General features: G+C 41.3%; 1 protein-coding gene across 1 annotated transcript in view; it reads right to left on the reverse strand.

Annotated features, from left to right (window-relative positions):
* The window catches only part of helz (helicase with zinc finger), a 29607-nt gene that overhangs the window by 3182 nt on the left and 8125 nt on the right, over positions 1–18300 (reverse strand). Inside the window, exons 11-32 of the mRNA XM_088302689.1 lie at positions 17726–17881; positions 17349–17619; positions 16308–16434; positions 16012–16224; positions 15123–15262; positions 14402–14581; positions 12209–12310; positions 11417–11595; positions 10098–10216; positions 9665–9810; positions 9127–9274; positions 8179–8362; positions 7327–7555; positions 6682–6955; positions 5729–5774; positions 4828–5015; positions 4448–4652; positions 4294–4364; positions 3414–3909; positions 3060–3315; positions 2249–2924; positions 1008–1323 (exon numbers count right to left, since the gene is read on the reverse strand). Of these exons, the coding sequence (XP_088158815.1) occupies positions 1008–1323; positions 2249–2924; positions 3060–3315; positions 3414–3909; positions 4294–4364; positions 4448–4652; positions 4828–5015; positions 5729–5774; positions 6682–6955; positions 7327–7555; positions 8179–8362; positions 9127–9274; positions 9665–9810; positions 10098–10216; positions 11417–11595; positions 12209–12310; positions 14402–14581; positions 15123–15262; positions 16012–16224; positions 16308–16434; positions 17349–17619; positions 17726–17881 (4722 nt within the window). The remainder of the gene's footprint in view (positions 1–1007; positions 1324–2248; positions 2925–3059; positions 3316–3413; positions 3910–4293; positions 4365–4447; positions 4653–4827; positions 5016–5728; positions 5775–6681; positions 6956–7326; positions 7556–8178; positions 8363–9126; positions 9275–9664; positions 9811–10097; positions 10217–11416; positions 11596–12208; positions 12311–14401; positions 14582–15122; positions 15263–16011; positions 16225–16307; positions 16435–17348; positions 17620–17725; positions 17882–18300) is intronic.

The raw sequence follows: 18300 nt of genomic DNA on the forward strand, positions 1-18300 counted from the left end.
GTGAACTCAGCCCTGATTAATGGAGCGTTTGTGGACTATAAATCTCAGAGGCAGCCATTTTGACACTTGCTGTCGACTGAAAATGACATTACAGTTGCCGAGGGCTCAACCACCAATCATAGCTCACTAAAGTCAGTTTGGTCATCTGACTTTGGCAAGCTATGCAATGGTTGGTCATTACGTGAACCCTGAGCAACTGTGATGTCATCGTCAGTCAAGAGCAAGTGGCAAGAATGTGATGTGAATTGTGTTTGCCATGATTTGATGTAAAAGAATGATGAATTAAACGTGGGACCTTCTTCCCACTAAATAAATGCACTTGAAGGTTCTGGATTTCCTTAGAAAAAATTAATTAATTAAAATCTTAAAGGGGAAGTCAACCTAAAAATGCAAACTGGTTGAAATATGGCCTTCTGGTTCATATTGTGTTTGTGGAATATGAGTTGAGTGAAGTAAGAGCAATAAAATCCATCCATTTTTATCCATCTCAGGGGGCTGCTTTTTTGTCACAGTCACTCAGGGCTCAGATAATGAGCAATCATGGTAAGCTTCAGAAAACAGGTGGCACACAAAAGCACACTAAATTGAAAATTCAGAATTTTGAATGTAAACAGTATGACTCATGAGCCATGTCCAAGTCAAGTCTCATGAATGCCCTGTAAGTCAGAGTCTTTCATAAGTTTTAGCCCCCCAAAAAATCTAAGTACTAAAATTGCTGATTCAAGCCTTAGTCCCGCCCCCACCACTCGCATGTCATGCAGATGTGCATTTGTGGCACGCGTCAATGATGTGACATCGTCTTTTCAAGATGTCGCAACCAAATGATAACATCAAGGAGTCATCATCTCATGACCCCAAAATATTTGTAAACCCCCCCCCCTCTGGGTAATTGGGGGACACAATGCAATCAAAAGAAAAATATTTCAAATTTTTAGGCAACCATATGAGGTGCTACGAGTGTACTCGTACATGAAAACATTTGTGGAAAAAAATGTTCATTTGCGTACCAAGAAGTTCCCGATGATGAGCGAGGGTCCCACCTCCATTACATGGAATGTTCTGGAACGGACCCGGACCACCACCGTTACTGGGCCAGAGCTCATGTGAAGCGTATCCGTAGGGGGGATGCGGGTGCTGCTGATGATGCTGTTGCTGCTGCATGTGTGGGTGGGGGTGGTCCTGATTCCTGTCTGCTGCACAGGACTGGGACTGCTGGGACTGCTGGGACATGGCATTGTGGCTATTGGCAAGAGAGGGCTGATCGGGATAGCTGGAGGATATACGGCGCTGATAGAGGGGCCGACCAGGACCTCTGGGTTCATACTGGATGCATGGTAAAAGAGGGAAAAGGTTAGTAATAGATCTAAGGCAATGTCACAAAATAAACGTTTTAGCAACTTTTTTGGTCATATCTGCACACAAATATTTTTTCTCATTGCGTGGCGCAATTACATATACAGTCAATGCGAATTTGCTTATTCATATATTCCTATTTGGAAATTTGAATGCAAAGCCAACTTGCGTCAGCCAATTGGCATAAAATAAATTACTTATTGCGTGCACTCACACACACGGAAGCACATAGCACATATGCGCGAGAGCGCACACACAATGGTGAAACTGACAATGTAGGGCAAGAAAATCAATTATTTGAAGGAAATTGAAAACGTGGCGCAAACATGTGGTGTGACCATTACAGGTTGTTTTCAATTAAAGGTAACTATCATCTTAGTGGTTTTTAACCTTTTTAAGGGGATTTAAAGGGAAAACAGGTCAATCGATACACCAATGAAGATGACTGCGACATTATGGGAAGAAAATATGATGTTGAAAATAAAGAAGTCAATAAAAAAAGAGCAATTCCGGAATTTGAAAAAAGAAAACCTAATTAACCATATTGGGAAAATGTAATTGAGATTGCGCACTTGACCTTTTTTAAAGGCCACATCCAGTTCATCTATATGAAAAACATTAAAATTACTTAATGTAACAATTTCATATTAATTCTTATAAATAAATCAATATTTTTGAAAAGTTGCACAAGATTATTTTGTGTATTTTAAAATTTGCACTTTTTAAAAACCTTATGTCACCGACTCAGAAAGCAAAAATGATGTCCTGGTTACACAAAAACGTAGGAAGGCAACTCCAAGCTAAACCTCTTCACATCCAATATAGACCAAACATCTTTTCAATTCAGATTGCTGAAAAGAGCCTGAACCAAACCAAATAAATATTTGACATCTACCTCTTCTACGCTGTGCAGGGCAGTGGTTGCAGATGTTCTGGGTGACAATGAGTGGTAGGACTCCTGGTCTTGACTTTGCTGAGATTGTTGTTGCTGCTGCTGCTGCCGCTGCTGCTGCTGCTGCTGTTGTTGTTGTTGTTGTTGTTGATGATGCTGCTGCTGCTGATGGTGGTGGTGGTGAAGCTGCATCAAATGGACTTGCTCCTGCCTGCTGGGTGCAGCCATAATGGGCAGTCCATACGGAAGGCCATGGCCCTGGTTACTTAACAGGTGGCTCTGCTGAGGCGGACTCACAGATGCACCTCCACCATGGGACCACTGGGCTTCCTGTAGAAGGTATTTGACCTGGGAAGGAGGGGGGCTGGCAGGGTGGGCTGGTGTCTGATGTGGGTAGCAACTGCTATTGTAAAGGGAATTTCCAACGGGATGCTGCTGCAGAGCTGCGGTGTTGAGAACGTTGTTGTTCAGCTGATCACGTCCGCTTTCGTGGGGGAAAGGCCCAGACGCAAATGGGCCGGTGTGATTTGAAGTGGCAGCTAAAGAAGATGAAGGGTCAGCTGAGGCACGGGACTGGCGATACTGGAGAAGGCGAGATTGAGGAGGGGGTTGAATTTCATTTGCTTCGCTGGTTTCAGGTGGTTCCTGTTGGGGGATTTCTCTCAGAAGACCCGTGTACCTGACGAGTAAAAATGCAATACACCAGATCTTGAGAACTTTGACAGCAAGGAAAATTAGACAAAATGCAGAAATCACACCACTAAATCAAAACTTTATTTTAAAAATATTTTATGTCTGGTATATATGGGCTAACCTGTTGAAAGGCGGACCAGTGGAAGCAGGTGAACCAGCTTCCTCCTCCATGTTGGCTCCAAGGCCCCAGCTGGCTGCACGGTGCAGCTGGTGGGAAAAGCGAGTCATGCCAGGCTGAGCAAGGTGGGGGATTTGCTGGGGCAAAGGGAAGGCAACGCCCCCTGGGAGGAAAGGACCTGCTGCTTCATTCCACTGGCCTAGCCTGGCAGCCTGCTGCTGCTGGTTCAGGACCTCTAGAGCTAAGGGCCGCCGAAGCTCTAAAAACAAAACAAAACATGACATTAGCTCTAAAATGACTGCCGTTCTCACTTTGCATATGACTAAGCTCAAATGGAATATATTCAAGACAACTCACCAAGACCATCTACGTGCATTGCATCTTGTCCTTCCTCCCCAAAGTTACTGACTCTGTTGTTGTGCTGTGATAGATTTGGGTGGTGACCTCCCAGGTGCGCCACGGGAGTTCTAATGGAGCTCCCCATCTCTTCAACATTTCCGGATTCTGACACATCCAAGGTGGGAGACTGGACAGCCCTATGTGGGGCGATATTGCCACTAAAGAAGGATGCACTGTGACCTCCACTAGGAAAGGCAGGGCTGAGCTGACTCTGCTGGACCATCGCTGGATGTTGAGGCTGGTTGACCCGATAAGGCAGCCTTGAGACTGGACACTGCTGGGGGAGTGCTCTTCCACTGGCAGGATGTGTGGGGAAGGCAGGGTTGGGTGGTGCCAGATGATAATTGAGGGCTCTCTGAGCAGCCGAAGGGTCTTTGCGGTGAAGCAGTGCATTTGGAAAACCAGCTATCCCATCAGTCTGTGATTCCAGACTACGACCTGTGTCAAAATCACCCTGGAAAAAAATTGAGTGGAGGAAAACAATGTGGTGGAGTTAACAACTACAAAGTTAATAAGCCTTTGATTTGATACAAAGTCTTAAGATCACAACACTGCGCTTGCGAAAACTGGCAAACTAAGCAGTTCGGACTTCCCACCCATGCAGACAAATGACACAGGCCATGTCATGTATATCTTAGTCTATGCTCTGTGCTGCTAAAAATATTTTTTAAAAGAAATGGTTGGCTGTAGTTTGGACACCACTAATTTAAACCATGCAAACTTTTTTTTCGACACTACATCTTAATAGAATCTGAATAAAGAATCGTTTAGAGTCGGAATAGGAGTGATCTAAGACAATGCACTGCATATGTTTGCTATACATGTAGTCACAGTGTACCTGTTTATCCTTAATTTCTGTGTTTTTTCTCTCAGGTGTCTGCTCCGACTTTGGACATCCTTCTAATTTTCCTTAAAAGTAGTCAACAACAATGGTGTTACTAGATAATAACTTATCACTGAACTTTTGTTTTAAAATAAAAATGACAGTAGACCATTTCTGACTGCATCTGACTGCAGATCTGTGTCAGGGCTGGGTTGGCCCACTCCAAGGGGAGAGGGGTGTACCACTCCACTGCAAGGAATCGGGGAGCCTCGATTCTGGGCCTGCAAGAGGTTGAAGTTGTAGGCCATGGCTGCCTGGTGGCTCATGATGCGCGGGTCGACAGCAAAGCGATTCTGATAACCTGGCCATGGCAGCTAAAGAAGAAATAAAACGCAAACAAAAACAGAATTCTTATCTAATATAAGAAATCCAAGCCATGCTTTTTAGCTCTTTAACTTAAATTTCAAACTACTAGATTAATTTATCAAAATCTGGCTTGCATACATTTGTTTATGTACTCAAGTGTTTTTATAGAAGCACAAAACTCACAGGAAGTGGCATGGGCATGACCATGTTTCCACCATATACTGCCGGAACGTAAAGGATGCTGGCGCCTGTGTGAGGGTCTATCCTTTGAACAGGGCTTGGTGACTTGCCCAAGCCAGCTGGGGCGGCACCCACGGGCGGTGTAAATGCCTGGATTGGGTTTCCCATCAGAACAGCTGGGTTGGGCTGGACTGCAATGAGATAAGAGTAGAAAATACTGTTTACTATGGGATTAAATATTATTTAAAAAAAAATTAACTGCATGTATGTTACTGAGCTCACTTCAAAATGTTTCCCTAAATTTCACAAGAAATTTATCGAGACAGGGATGGTGTTGGTTAAAGGGAGGAGTAGGCAACCAAAAACATTTGTTAAAAAAATAAAAATTAAATAAAAAAATAACTATACGATTAAAAAAACCTTAAGTATTGAGTCCTCATTTGGTTTTGTACTAAATGTTCAAAAAATACACACACAAATGCGGGCACGCAATGCACATACACACCTAATTATAATGAATAATGAAAAGAGACATTCTCAGTTATTTTAAGCATAATGTGAAAATCCTGTAGTTGACATTTACAGGTCACGAGATCATGGTTGATTGCAGGTTTGGTTGCGATTGTTAAGGATCTTTTCCCACTGTGAGTGATTGGCACTGATTATTTTTTCATGAGAGCGGAGGATATGACAATGATGGTGAGATGTCACTATTTTACCTCAAGCAATCACCTGCCTGCCAGAGGTGAATGCACATTCAACATACATTGGACTATGATGACACTGTTGTTTTTGAGTTGGCAACAAGTGCCATGCATTTTTCTCTCCTTAAGCAGTATCGGATTGAATTTTTTGTCCAAATTTATGCAGCCTAGAAAATGAGCAGACGATGCAAAACACTCACCATATCCTTCAGGCGGAAGGTGCTCTGTGTGGTTGGCATGTTTGCCCTGCAACATAAAGGATCATTAGAAAATCGTACCGCGTAAAAGTGAAATGTGGAGCCATGTATGGCCCCTCTACTGGAAAATCAGGACGGTTAAAGGTGGTCCTGGCTGTAACAGATGTCATGCCTGCTATTGTCGCACCATTTCATTAGTAGCGGGGAGGAGAGGCAGCAATCAAAGAGGGCAATATAGCAGAGCAACTAAATTAATCTAAATATTATTCAGACATGCAGTACTCCCTGGCAGAATAAACAATTTCAAATCTAATTTGGAGCGCAGATCAGTTATATAACTACATGCCTACGGAGCTTATGTTGCAAGTACCCGGAGCCAAATCTGTCATCAAAAAGCTAGAGTGACAGTTGTAAGTACACTATGTCACTCGTGAATACTAAAACAATGAGATGACCTTTTAAACAAGCAACATGATGCATATGCTGAAATAACACACGCTGAATGTGTCATCGGATCAACTTTCATAGCTTAATTGCAATGTCTTGTGTCGCAAAAGCCAGCTGATGCAGCAGCTCATTAGGCCCAGCGGGCGATGGCAGCAGGTTGGCAGACGTGGCGATTTCGTTAACCTTTACCTCGGGGGCAAGACAGCGGGGATAATCAAAGGCACAGTAAAAAAAAAAAACACACACTAGCTTCGAAAATGAATGACCATAAAATACTTTTCCTGTTAGGATTTGCTTTCCACGCATACAGGCTTGCTTAACAGAGGGCATTCACACCAAAACCATATTTACAAACCTGAGCTTTATAACAACTGAATAATCTTTAAGCTATTTTTTGTCCCAGCTTGTCTGTATACATAATGTTGCATATTGCTTATATTAACTTTCAAGAAAACTGCCACCCCAACCTCCAGACTGGAGGAAAAAAAAATAAATAAATAAAAGCTTACCTTAGGTGGTGATTGTTGCTGTTGCTGCTGTGCCTGCTTTGTGGATGTCTGCACATGCTGAGGATGCGGATGGTGGTGGGGATGCAGTGCCTGTGAAGATGGGTGCCCTTGCAGGGGCCTGAGAGCACGTGGGATAAATTCGGGAGCCAAAGGGTTGAGAACATAGGTCTTCTTTAGCTCCAGAGCCTCAAGTTGGGACTTTATTTGCTCGAAAGTGATGCCATGGAGGCTTGAGTTTTCATGGCAGATGGAAACAAAATGCTCCCAGAACTTTCTGAAAATGAATAGAGAAGAGACAGCCTTTAGGATGAAACGATAGACGGAGCAATCCGTGAATTGGTCAGAACAACAGAAGTTATCTTCTTGGAATGAACTGCCACATGTCAACAAAGACAATAAAGCAGGACTTCCTCACTGCTGCCGTTTATTTGTTTAATAGTGGGTTGGTTACGCTGCGTCAAGTTTTATGCTACGCCATGTATGCAGCTGACCGTTATTGCTTTGCTGCCTTGAAAATGCAAGACAGATCAGGCATTGTAGGCTTTCAAAACATTCAGATATGAGTTTTTTCTCAGATATGAGATAATTTAGATTCTCTACACTTTGACAAATCTTCCACTGGGGCGAAAAAGAGCCTATATTTACCTGCATCGTCCTACAGAGCACAGTGCAATTGGGTCTCCCACAACCGCAACCAGCGACTGAGCTCTGGTGATGGCTGTGTTGAGCAGCTTGTAGTTGGACAAAAACCCATAGTCCAGGTCCTCAGTGGAGTCCTCAACAAGTTGCTCTTTCCTTTTGATGGCTGTTTGTTTGCGCTTGCAAGTATGCCGCGTCCGCACCGTGCTGAGGAACAGCACCCGGAACTGTTTACCTAGAAAAATGCCTTGGTTGAGTGAGGAGTGCTGAGAAACTGACATTTCATTTCATAAAATAACAAAAAGGAAAAAAAGGAAAACTCCTAGAAATAATCTCACAGCTTTTAAAAAATATATATATTTCCCAAAAAGTTGTCATTTTGGAGGTGGGGGGATTCTGCCCGACAACGACGATAAATTAAATATGAGTAAATATGCACTTGAGAGCAAAACACATCACCACGCGTCTCACTAAAAAGAGCTTAACGTTGCCTTTGTAGTCAGTTTGCTTTTGAGATGTTCGAAAGTGTTTATGAAGCTTACCATTAAAGTATGAAAATGTTAATGCTTATAAAACGGCTATGTGATAAATTCGACTTAAAAAGTAAAATAAGTTGTTAGTCATTTAAAAAAAGAAACCACAACTCTAACTTGCTCCAGTAGACCAAGGCGTTACCAGAGGCATTGAACTTCTTTTGAAAGCCCTTTTGCCATTTTCTTAGACCATTTACAGGGCCAGCCATCAACAAATAGAAATTGACTTCATCTCAACAAAAGGACGAGCATTTTTGGATTTAAGTGCAGCTGAAAAGTCTTCGATACAAAATAATAGTTAACCTGGAAAAGGCTTTTTCCTCACCTTGGACATTGAGCACTCTTTCCACGCTGACCTCATGCATTCTCTTCTTTCTCAGCTCGGCCCGAATGCGAAACACTTGGTCCGAATACGGCGAAACCACTCCAATGCTGCCCTCATCCAGCTTTCCCCAAGCTACTGGCCACTTCTTGCGCAACTCCTCAACACGCTCCACAATCTCAAACACCTTTAAAACAAAACAAAAGGTAATATTTTAACAAACAAAAATTAAAAACAAAATACTTTGCAAAAGCCCTTTTTGGAATAGGGTACTGGCCCAAACCGTTTCGTTTTGTCAAACGTCTTAATAGTTAATAATTAGTTTGTAACAAAGGAACTGCCCAAACTTTACACCATCACAATAAATATAATGAAAACATGGCATGTGGTTGTGGATAGTTATGTTAAACGTCAAAAAAGTAATTAAATAATGATGAAATGAGGATTAAAAAGTAACAAGCTCAGACAAAATTGTTCGAGAATGAAAACCCCACACTGCACACAAAAGCAATTAAATCAGTAAACGTAAAAAAAAAACAAAAAAATATAATTATTTAAAAAAACAAACAAACTCATGAAACAGACCTGAACAAAAAATGTCAAGTTTAGAGGACGCTAAGTAGAGAGTTGTCTCGGGAGACAAAGACAATTACAGACAAGCATGCGAATCGTAAAGGCTCCACGACTCTCCAAGCAGCTTGATGAGCCTGTGAATACAGTGGTGAGAAAACTGAGACAACTAGAGCAGTTAGCTCATTAAAGGTGGGCCAAAATATCTGCTGAGAGGTGCAGAAATCTCATCAGAAGTTACGAAAATTATTTGATTGCAGTGATTCCTTCAAAAGTATTCAGTTATGGATACCAGAATTTTCGTCCATAATTTAGCTGTTGCGGCTTTTAATCAGGAGCATTTTGTAGTGAGGAAATTACAGTAAGTGCATTCATCAATACCTCAGCGTTGTTGTAGTAGGCAGTGCTGTTCTTCTCCTGGACATCTTCTCCTCGTGCAGTGAAGAAGGTTAGAGGATAGAAGTCTTTGTGACAGGGCTGCTTTCCACTTGCCATCAGCTTGCCATCATAAAACAACTCTGACGTGTAGCTGCAGGGTGAAGACGATAAGGAATAAGACAAGGAGAACAAACAAACTTAAGCCACTTCATACATTAGTTTCCCCAGTTATCTGCCAACCACAGGTTCATCGTTTCACAATTTGAAATTTCCATACATATGCGGTTAGACCAAAAACAACAAAAGACCTTGCCTTAGAATTGAATATGTCAACTTGCAACTGTGTTCTTTTTTTATTTGATGTTTCACAGGTCAAACTGTTGCTTTTTGACAGCATCTGCAATACGACAACTCAGTGAGCCCTAATCATGAGACGAAGCACTTTGAACACCTTTCTTTCTTTCTCTCTCTCTCTCCACTATTTAGCATTTCATCTCTCCACCATCATTACGAGACCATTGCGCTGAGGGCTCACACCTACTTGATGATAGCTTCATGGGAGCGGTAGTTCTCGCACAGGAGGATGCGGCATGGGAATTCTGAAGGGTAGTGCTCATACAGCCTGTCCAACAAGGACACATGCAGGTTTCGCTCACGGGCAAACTCGCTGTACACGAATGGACTGAGCTGTAAATCGAGAAGGAAAGGCAATTAGAGGTGATCGGTCAATTAAGCTTCAGTTCATCAGATCTGTGGTCAAGCAGCTTGTAAAAACGTATTCAAGGCTGTTCTCTTCTGATTTCAAACAAATATCACAACTGCTATCTGCAGCAAGCTGTGCTGCTCTCCCGCAAAGATATTTTGAATTAAGGAAGCCAGACAATGTGAAGACATCTCTGTATGGAAATAAATGTCAAACATCATACAAATGTACAGACTAAATTATGCTCTAACCGTTTGATTTTGAAACTCACCTGCATATGGTCTCCAGCCAGCACAATGCGCGTGGTACTGCTAGCTAAGGCAAAAGGCATGATCGTCTCGCACTCCATAGCCTGGGCAGCTTCATCCAATAAGATGTGAGTGAACAGGCCTGAACGGAATGTACAAACAGCATATTTGATAAATGGTGACTGATAAAACTGATTGGCCAACAGGACCCAGGGTGAGAAGCAAAGGCCACGATGAGCAGCACTTTGGGAAAGGTAACTGCAGTATTTAATAATAAACGACAAGTCATTCACTTCTCACACGCAACCCCGCACAAGCTTTCACATCTGCCTTTGGTATTTTTCCTTCTAATGCAGTGTGATGTATAATCCAACCATTTAAAACACATAATACATGGGCCGTGTTGTTCAGTACAAATAGTTTAAGTCAATTTTTAAAAGCTTTAATTATACATATATAAATGATCAAAATGTAAGTATATATTTCAGTATCTTGACAATCAGCATTACATACTTTATCCACATGCCAAATTCCACTTAAGAGTCCATAAATTGACATGATTAGGAACAAAACATCTTTCCGGGGTGGCCAAGCATAGCGTTAAGGATTTGTGATAGCAACTTGGTAGCTATTTCAGTAGCCATTGCCTCTGTTCCTGACTGTTTACATCACCATCAAACACTAGGCGAGCCCTAGAGATGGTACGTGGGGAGTAGGCTAATGATGTAAAATACATTCAAACTGGCAGATGGCATTCCCATGCAACAAAGCTCCCTCCACTAACATTAAGCGGCAGTCATTTGCCAGCCTTGACAAAGTGGTTCATTTACCTTGTCTTTTTACGCTACTTAAATGAGTTTCATCTCTGACTGAATAGTTTGCCTCTGTTAGGATTCAGGGTAAGATCACGGAGCCTATGGAGACAAACGGGATGAACATGGCTTTCCTTGGGCTCTCTTGCCATGCTCATGGACCAAAACGAGAGCTAACATGCTTTATTAAATGGTCATACAGATACTCATGTAATCATGCCAGTTAAGCCTTTTAGAAAAATAGGGCGCCACAAACATTGGCCACTTTGCGGCATCCGTGTATAAAGCTGTCACCTTTGCTAAATATGGAAATAATTAAAAATAATTAAATTAAATGAGTTTAATGTCTATTTCATGGCCTTTAATTTTTCATTAATCACGGAAGAATGGAGTAAAAAGTCACAACATCAAACTTATTGGTGAGCCACCAAAGGGAAGCTTTAGGCAATCTTTAATTCCCTTTAATCAAGGTATGCTTCCAACAGGCCTTTCGGATTTTATTGAAACACACAAGATGAAATTCATCTCACCAGGCTCCAAGTCAAGCTGACAGAGGTACTGGGAAGTGCTCAGGGTGACCACAACCACACGATGCCTGAGGATGTCATCCCTTGTGGGCATTTTAAAAGTGACCTGTGTGTTGGCGATGAGACAGTACTGCTGGACCACTGGGTGGACCGTCTTCACCCAGCGGTTCCTAAAGTATACCCTAGAAAAAGAGAAAATAAGAATCAACATATTAAACCAATATTTGGCAACATGGCGAGCTCCAATTATATAATTTAACATCAATTAAGGCGTACAGATGAGAGTTCTTAGGACCAGGATTCTGAGCACCTTTCTTTCCTTTCCATTTAAACCCACTTCATAAACCACTTTTATTAGATACCACAGTCAGATCTTATCGCTATGTTCTGGCTCTCTTCGGTACAGAACTCTTAGAAGGTGGGATCCTGTAACCGTTTCTCCCAGTGAACTCACAAATGATATTGAGCTCATATTAAATAAATAAACAAACAAACAAATATGGCATTGAGTCATCTATTGCCGGTTGTGCATCAGTGAAATTGTTTCAAGTTGGACATTTACAGTGGAGTAGCATCGGACCCCACCAATCCCCGTTGGAAAAAAATGTAATAATAGGTATATAATGGCAAGGAAAGAGTTAAATTTATTTCAATCTGATAAGGAGTAGAACCCTCTTCACTTCAGGTTTAAATATGAAAAATACATGAATAAGAAATAAATAACATGCAAGCAGTAAAGCCATATGAAGCTTGCATTGGACCTCAGCCATCATGTCCTAGTGTGCACATCCATACCTGAGAGGTCTGGCATGTGGATTGCCTGCTTCAACATAAGGATGAAGGTAGTCCTTAATGTAAAGGTCAGCTGCACTGTTGGAGTGGGTGCAGATCAGAACCCTGGAGAGACAAAAGACAAGCCAGGAAGAAATTATACACTGCACTTGCTGCAAATATTCTGCCCCAATTATTTCCAGGGTGAATCATCTACTCATTGAAGACAAACACCACAATTCTCCCTCACAGAAAAAAACAAACAAATGAAGTGACTAAGAAATAAAGCGATGTTATCGTTTAGACATGGGCATTTAAGAGTCAGCTGCTAAGCCTTTTTGACTTTGGTTGCAAAGGAAAACAGCTCAAAGATGATCCAAAGGGTGAATTTGACCATTTTGTTAAGTTACTTGCTAGAATTCCGGTACATTAACGAGTCGCCACTGTGCAACGCAATAGACATTTTACTTTGAACCAAAATGCTAAATTTTCTACATATAATTCCAATCTCATTCTAAAAATACAAGGTCTTCAATACCAACATAGCCTTAAATGACGTGACATAAGAGGTCAACGTCAGAGAGTAACACGAGTAGGGCTGGGCGATATGACCTCAAATCAATATCGCGAGAAATTGAGCAATTTTACCTCGATAACGATAAATGCACGATAAATTCCCCCCATGGACTAAAATCAAAATAAATGCAGGAAATGTATATTGACTGTTTTTATTATTGACCAACTGGTACACATAACTTTCAATGAAAAATAAAAGTACAAAAATCATTTGTATAAACGTTCCAAATAGCTTGCTTTGCATGACTTGAACAATGTCACAAAGAAAAAGGGTAACTCTTGCAAAATCTTTTTCTGCAAATAGATTGCGCCAAGATGCTCTCATGATGTAAATAATGGCAAATAAAAAAATGCGAAATAAAATTAAAGAAAATGTCAATGCAAGCCAAATAAACATGTGTGCATCATCGGGGAAAATGTGCCGTCTCGAGTACTCTGGTGCGCAGTCGCCACTTGTCATCTATGTAATGCACAGTCACGCTCAATCAGGGATCCATGTTGCGACCCGACCACAAGTCGGATGTAGATGCAAAATGCTTGACATGTCTAAGCTCCCGGCCCGATTTAGTCCATATCGGGAAATACGGCTTTCATGAAGCGTTTAAATCCTGTGCGCGCCACTGTAACTAGAGGAGCTAAATCTTTAGCTATGTGCTAGGCTATCGCGTCCACCTCTGAGACGTTCTCTCGTATGGTGTCGCCTCCGTTAATGGGCTGTTGTCACTTGTTGAACCTTGCTTCTCACTTTGAACTTTCAGCACAGCATGGTTGTGTTGTGGGTGGTGAAAAAGCTTCTGGATTTGAATCGCCAGCTACGACAGCGACGTCTGTTTTCTTTCTCGATCAGACGGGTGGGGTCACATGACTAGAGGCGCTGTAGCGGTCTTAAAGGGGCATGAACATTGCCACAGACAGAAAAGGCTTTTCTTTTTTTATTAAACACTGAATTTACCGACATGGGCAAAATGATTTCGGTCATTGTAATAAATTTCGGTAATTTTCGGTTTATTGCCCAGCCCTCGTGTTACACGAGTATGGTATATGTCACTAAATGAGAATGCTCAGCCCTGTTTGTCTTGGCTTTTAAAACATAGATTATTCATCCTAAACATTAAATATTGCATGCATTCAGAGTGAAAAGAAAAATAAATATTACATTTGCTGCATGTTTTTGCCCAAAGATCTTTTTCATTCGCTTTCATGTTACATATAGACAACCGTCTGACACTTAAAAATTACATTCAACAAAGTATTGCAACTTTCAGAGAACTGAGAAACATTGTGCAATTGTTTCCATCAATTGACGTTGCATAATTTATAGTGGTTATCCGCACACCGACTACTATCCGCACTAAGGATAACATTCCAAAAATGAGCACCGCTCATGACAAATTCCTCCAAATGACTCGCCTATTTCAAGAGAAAGCCAATTAGCCACACATAAAGCCAAAATGGGAAAAAAAAAAAAAAAAAAAAAAAAAAAAAACTTTAATTCATTACTCAATATTTAAATGATATTGATGGAAATATTGCCTGGAATTATATTTTATATTAAAGGAGAGCTATTATGATTGGAGTGAAACAACGGTGACAAAATCATTGGTCAAAATGTGGCCCAAAATAACACATAAACAAACGTACCTGCTAGTTTCCTGGCGGAGGATGTGTTTGACAGCCTGTGCCAGGGTGAACGTCTTGCCAGTGCCATAGGGTCCAATTATGAGGACTGGGGGCAAGGCAATTGAGAGAGGGGTGGTGATGGCAAGAATGGCCTCTTTCTGCTTGGCATTCAGACGAGGATCCAGTTGTTCATCCCACTGCCTGAGGGTGGAAGAAAGATGGGCACAATAATTATGAGAAAAAGGTTTTATTGAAATAGAAACCACTCAAAACAGACATTTTTAGGCCTTATAAAAACATTGCTTTTTAATTGAAGACGACTTTGGCCCCTTCTTCCATTAGCGTACAACTTGTGGGTGAGGCCAAGAGGGTTGGTTGTAAAAAAGAACCCGATGGCGGCTGAAGGCGGGGACATTGAGGGTCCGATCCCTGGCTACACAAGCTGGCTTCAGTGACGTGGAATGTAACCACCATAGGAGGGAGCGAGCCTCAACTGGTGTGCGAAGTAGCGAAGCTTCTACTGGATAGAGTCGGTCAGGCCTTCACACACACCTTAGGCCGTAGTATCCGTCCTCTCAAGAGGCGTTGGAGACCCTTCCACTTTTGAGTGGCCAACGTTGAGACGGGCCGACCAACTGTGAACATTGCTGCCTGACAACGTATTAAGCAGTGTTTTATACTGCATCTACCCTTAACTCTAGTTATGAAACTATTTAAAAGGTGTGGGTACAGTGTGAATTACCTGTTGGGGCTCCAGGGGATGGTTGGGACAAGGCTCACATCAGGAAAAAGAATGCTGTTGTCTTTACCATCTTTGATGCGATCCAGGGCATAATGCATCTCGCACAGTGGAAGCCTGTTCAGCTGGAACTGGAGCTCCACCTGATCCATAAACAACATCACAGTTTGACTTAACAGAAAATTTACAGCTTTCATCCCAATAACATCAAAACTCTGTTAAATGTGACCTCTAATTAGAAAAAGAGGTTAATAAAAAAGAAAAGGGACACGATGAACACCAGATCAGGGATGTCTGAGGTGGGGCTGCAGAATAAATCCTAACGTGACACACACAATTTTGGCTTTCATGATTATGTTAACCTGATCGTTGGTGATATCAACATCTAATCAAGCATTATCTCAAACAGTAGCCAGATAACTACCAGGGAGCAAATGCATTGATAAGGCATCATAAAACTGCAAAATAAGCGAGCGTATCCTGCAATGGGATCCTAAAGTCAGTCTGCAAGCCCACACATCTCTTCCTTACATCTGGGTTGATTTATTTCGACTTTCCCATGATGTTGCACAAAGAAAACGTGTGATCCAGGCGTAACTTCAATTATATCCACAAATGTCTCAAACTTAAATATTGTCAATTAACCAATCAGAAGTTTCAAAACACATGACATCATTTGCGCATAAAGGCATAGTATTATTTGGACATTTAGCAAATGGAAACAGTTTTGGTAATCCAATGGCTAAAGCAGGAACACTTAAGTCTGATTTCATGTCAGGCAATGCGAAGTTATATACTGGATGTAAAATTATGCTTTTAACTGTCGATTACAACACTGGTGGAAAAGGATGTGATTGATTCATCTTGCTCATTTTAATTTATCAACACAAACCTGTATTTTTCTGTCAGGCAGTAGTCCGAGCTCATCGCAGCAGTCTTTGCAGATCCTGAGGAAGATGTATTCCTTGGTCTTCTCCTCAATCACAGCTTCGTAGACGCGCTCTTTGACCCCTGGAGGAGGATGGCTACTGAAGCCCTCCGAGACCAAAGGTAGGAAAAGAACGGAATTCACCTTGGTCATCACTAGTCGCCCTGCCAGTGTGTCCTGAGGGGTTATGGAAACAATGTTGGATTGAACTAGCAAACATCGAATGCAAGAATAGGATCTGAAAGGCACTGACTCAATACCTCAGACAGTGTTTTCGTGAGTTTAAAACGTGCAAAGAGTTGTCCATTCTGGGCATACTTGGCTCCAACGGAAATGCCAGTCAGCATGAAGCTGGATACCAGCTGCAGGTTGACTTTGATGTTAAACCTTGGGAAACAAAAAGGAAAAACAATAGTAGAGTAGCATCATATTTGAAAACCAAAACAGAGGACCCTGAGAATTATTAAAAATTTAATTTCACGCAGAAATGAATCTTTCATGAAAATCATGAGATGTATTTGAACTTTAGAAATGCATCCGAATTCAGAAAGGTTCTGTAATTTTGCCTGTGAATCAGTAGCGGAAAGCGATTGAGTACACAGAGGAAATAATACATCAGCTCTGCCCATTTAAGGATTAAAAAATAAATAAATTAAATAAATACAAACATAAATAAACCTGTTTTTATATATCCTATTCAGTATTATTTTCCATTGCACTGACTATTCTCTTATTTATCTAATTTATATATTTATCTGAATTATTGTTGTATTGCACTGGAGAGGGGAGCTCTCTAATCTCGTTGCACACTTGAGTACAATGACAATAAAGGGATTTCTGATTCTGATTCTGTTATCATTAGACCTTATTGGATGTCAAATTGTGTTCCAGTCAAATATCAAATTCACAATGAAGATCAAGTCTGACACCTAGTGGCGGGTTGAAAACATTTTTTCCACATATCAAATTTGAAAATTCACAATGGCAGTATTTTTGTAGGTAAGATAAGACTGGCAAAAAGAGAGGTGTGGTTTTAATATTATCCCAACTGCCAGGATATGTGCAGTATACATTGAACCTTTCATCTCGTAGTGCCTAAAAACATGCATTTACTGTGGCTTAAGATAGATGGCGGAAACCTGCAAGAACGCTAAGAGGGCATGACAACTACTTTTCTTTTCAATGAAAAAAATCCTTGCCTTCTTTATTTTTGTAGATCGTGCTATTTATTCATATCCGCCTCCTTAATCGTGAGAAAATCCTTGCACCATACAACAAGAAAATAAATACAAAGGACTCACTTGCTAACTTCTTTAAATTGTGCAATCTCCTCTATGTAGAGAAGGTCATGGAGCCGGGCCTGGTAGTTTTCTCTGGTCAGAGTCTTGTCCAGAACTGACTGAGTAAAGAGCTGGTCCGCCGACAGTGGGATTTGATAGCGGGAAAGTAGACTGCGCTCCAGATCACACATGGTCTCATTAGGTGTGAACCCGACTAGAGTCTTACAGGAAGAGTCCCAACGTTTTGCAGTCATCAAGAGCTGCTGTCTGGCTACCATCAAATGTTCGATATCTACAAAATAAGAGCGGGCAAGCAACAGAGATTTAAATGCAATGAATGCAGTTTCTTTTTACAATGTTTTGTATACAAAAACAAAGCTTTCTTTGTGGGCATATACCTTCAATGGAGGCAGCATCCACCATGATTCGCTGCATTAGCACTGGTTCTGAGCCAAAGTCAAAAACGATGGTCTGTCTGAAGGTGCCAAAGATCTCTGTGGTGAAGTCCACAGTGACCTTGTAGACACAGTGGTCTATGCCATTGTCTGATGCCACTGTCCGCACAGCAAAAATGACAATCAGTGCAAAGAACCAAAATTTACTTGAACCGTTTCACACACAGTGACAAGTTGCAGCTTATGGCATTTAAATAACATAAGAAGAAAAAAAAAAAAACAGGTGACCTTGCATTATATAAGAGATCAGTTAAGGGTGAGTTACTCCACAATTTGTGAATGGATTGTGGATGCTTGGGCTAACGTGCCTGCTTTTATCGTTGTTTTAGCTTTCGCAAAAGCCGGCATCATTTCTGAGAAGCCATACGGGAATAAGACTGACTGACAATGACGAGAGACTTTGGCTCTGTCGACCAGGCTTAAAAACTGCCAAACGTCTTGTGAGTCATTTGCCTAGAATCTAATAAAAAAATTGTGTACAAGGAAGGTAATGGGAGGTGACCCATACTATGACTATT

Source organism: Idiotropiscis lumnitzeri, chromosome 8 (genome assembly GCF_059441095.1).
Source record: "Idiotropiscis lumnitzeri isolate Australia: NSW breed Sydney's pygmy pipehorse chromosome 8, RoL_Ilum_1.0, whole genome shotgun sequence".
Taxonomy (NCBI): Eukaryota; Metazoa; Chordata; class Actinopteri; order Syngnathiformes; family Syngnathidae; genus Idiotropiscis; species Idiotropiscis lumnitzeri.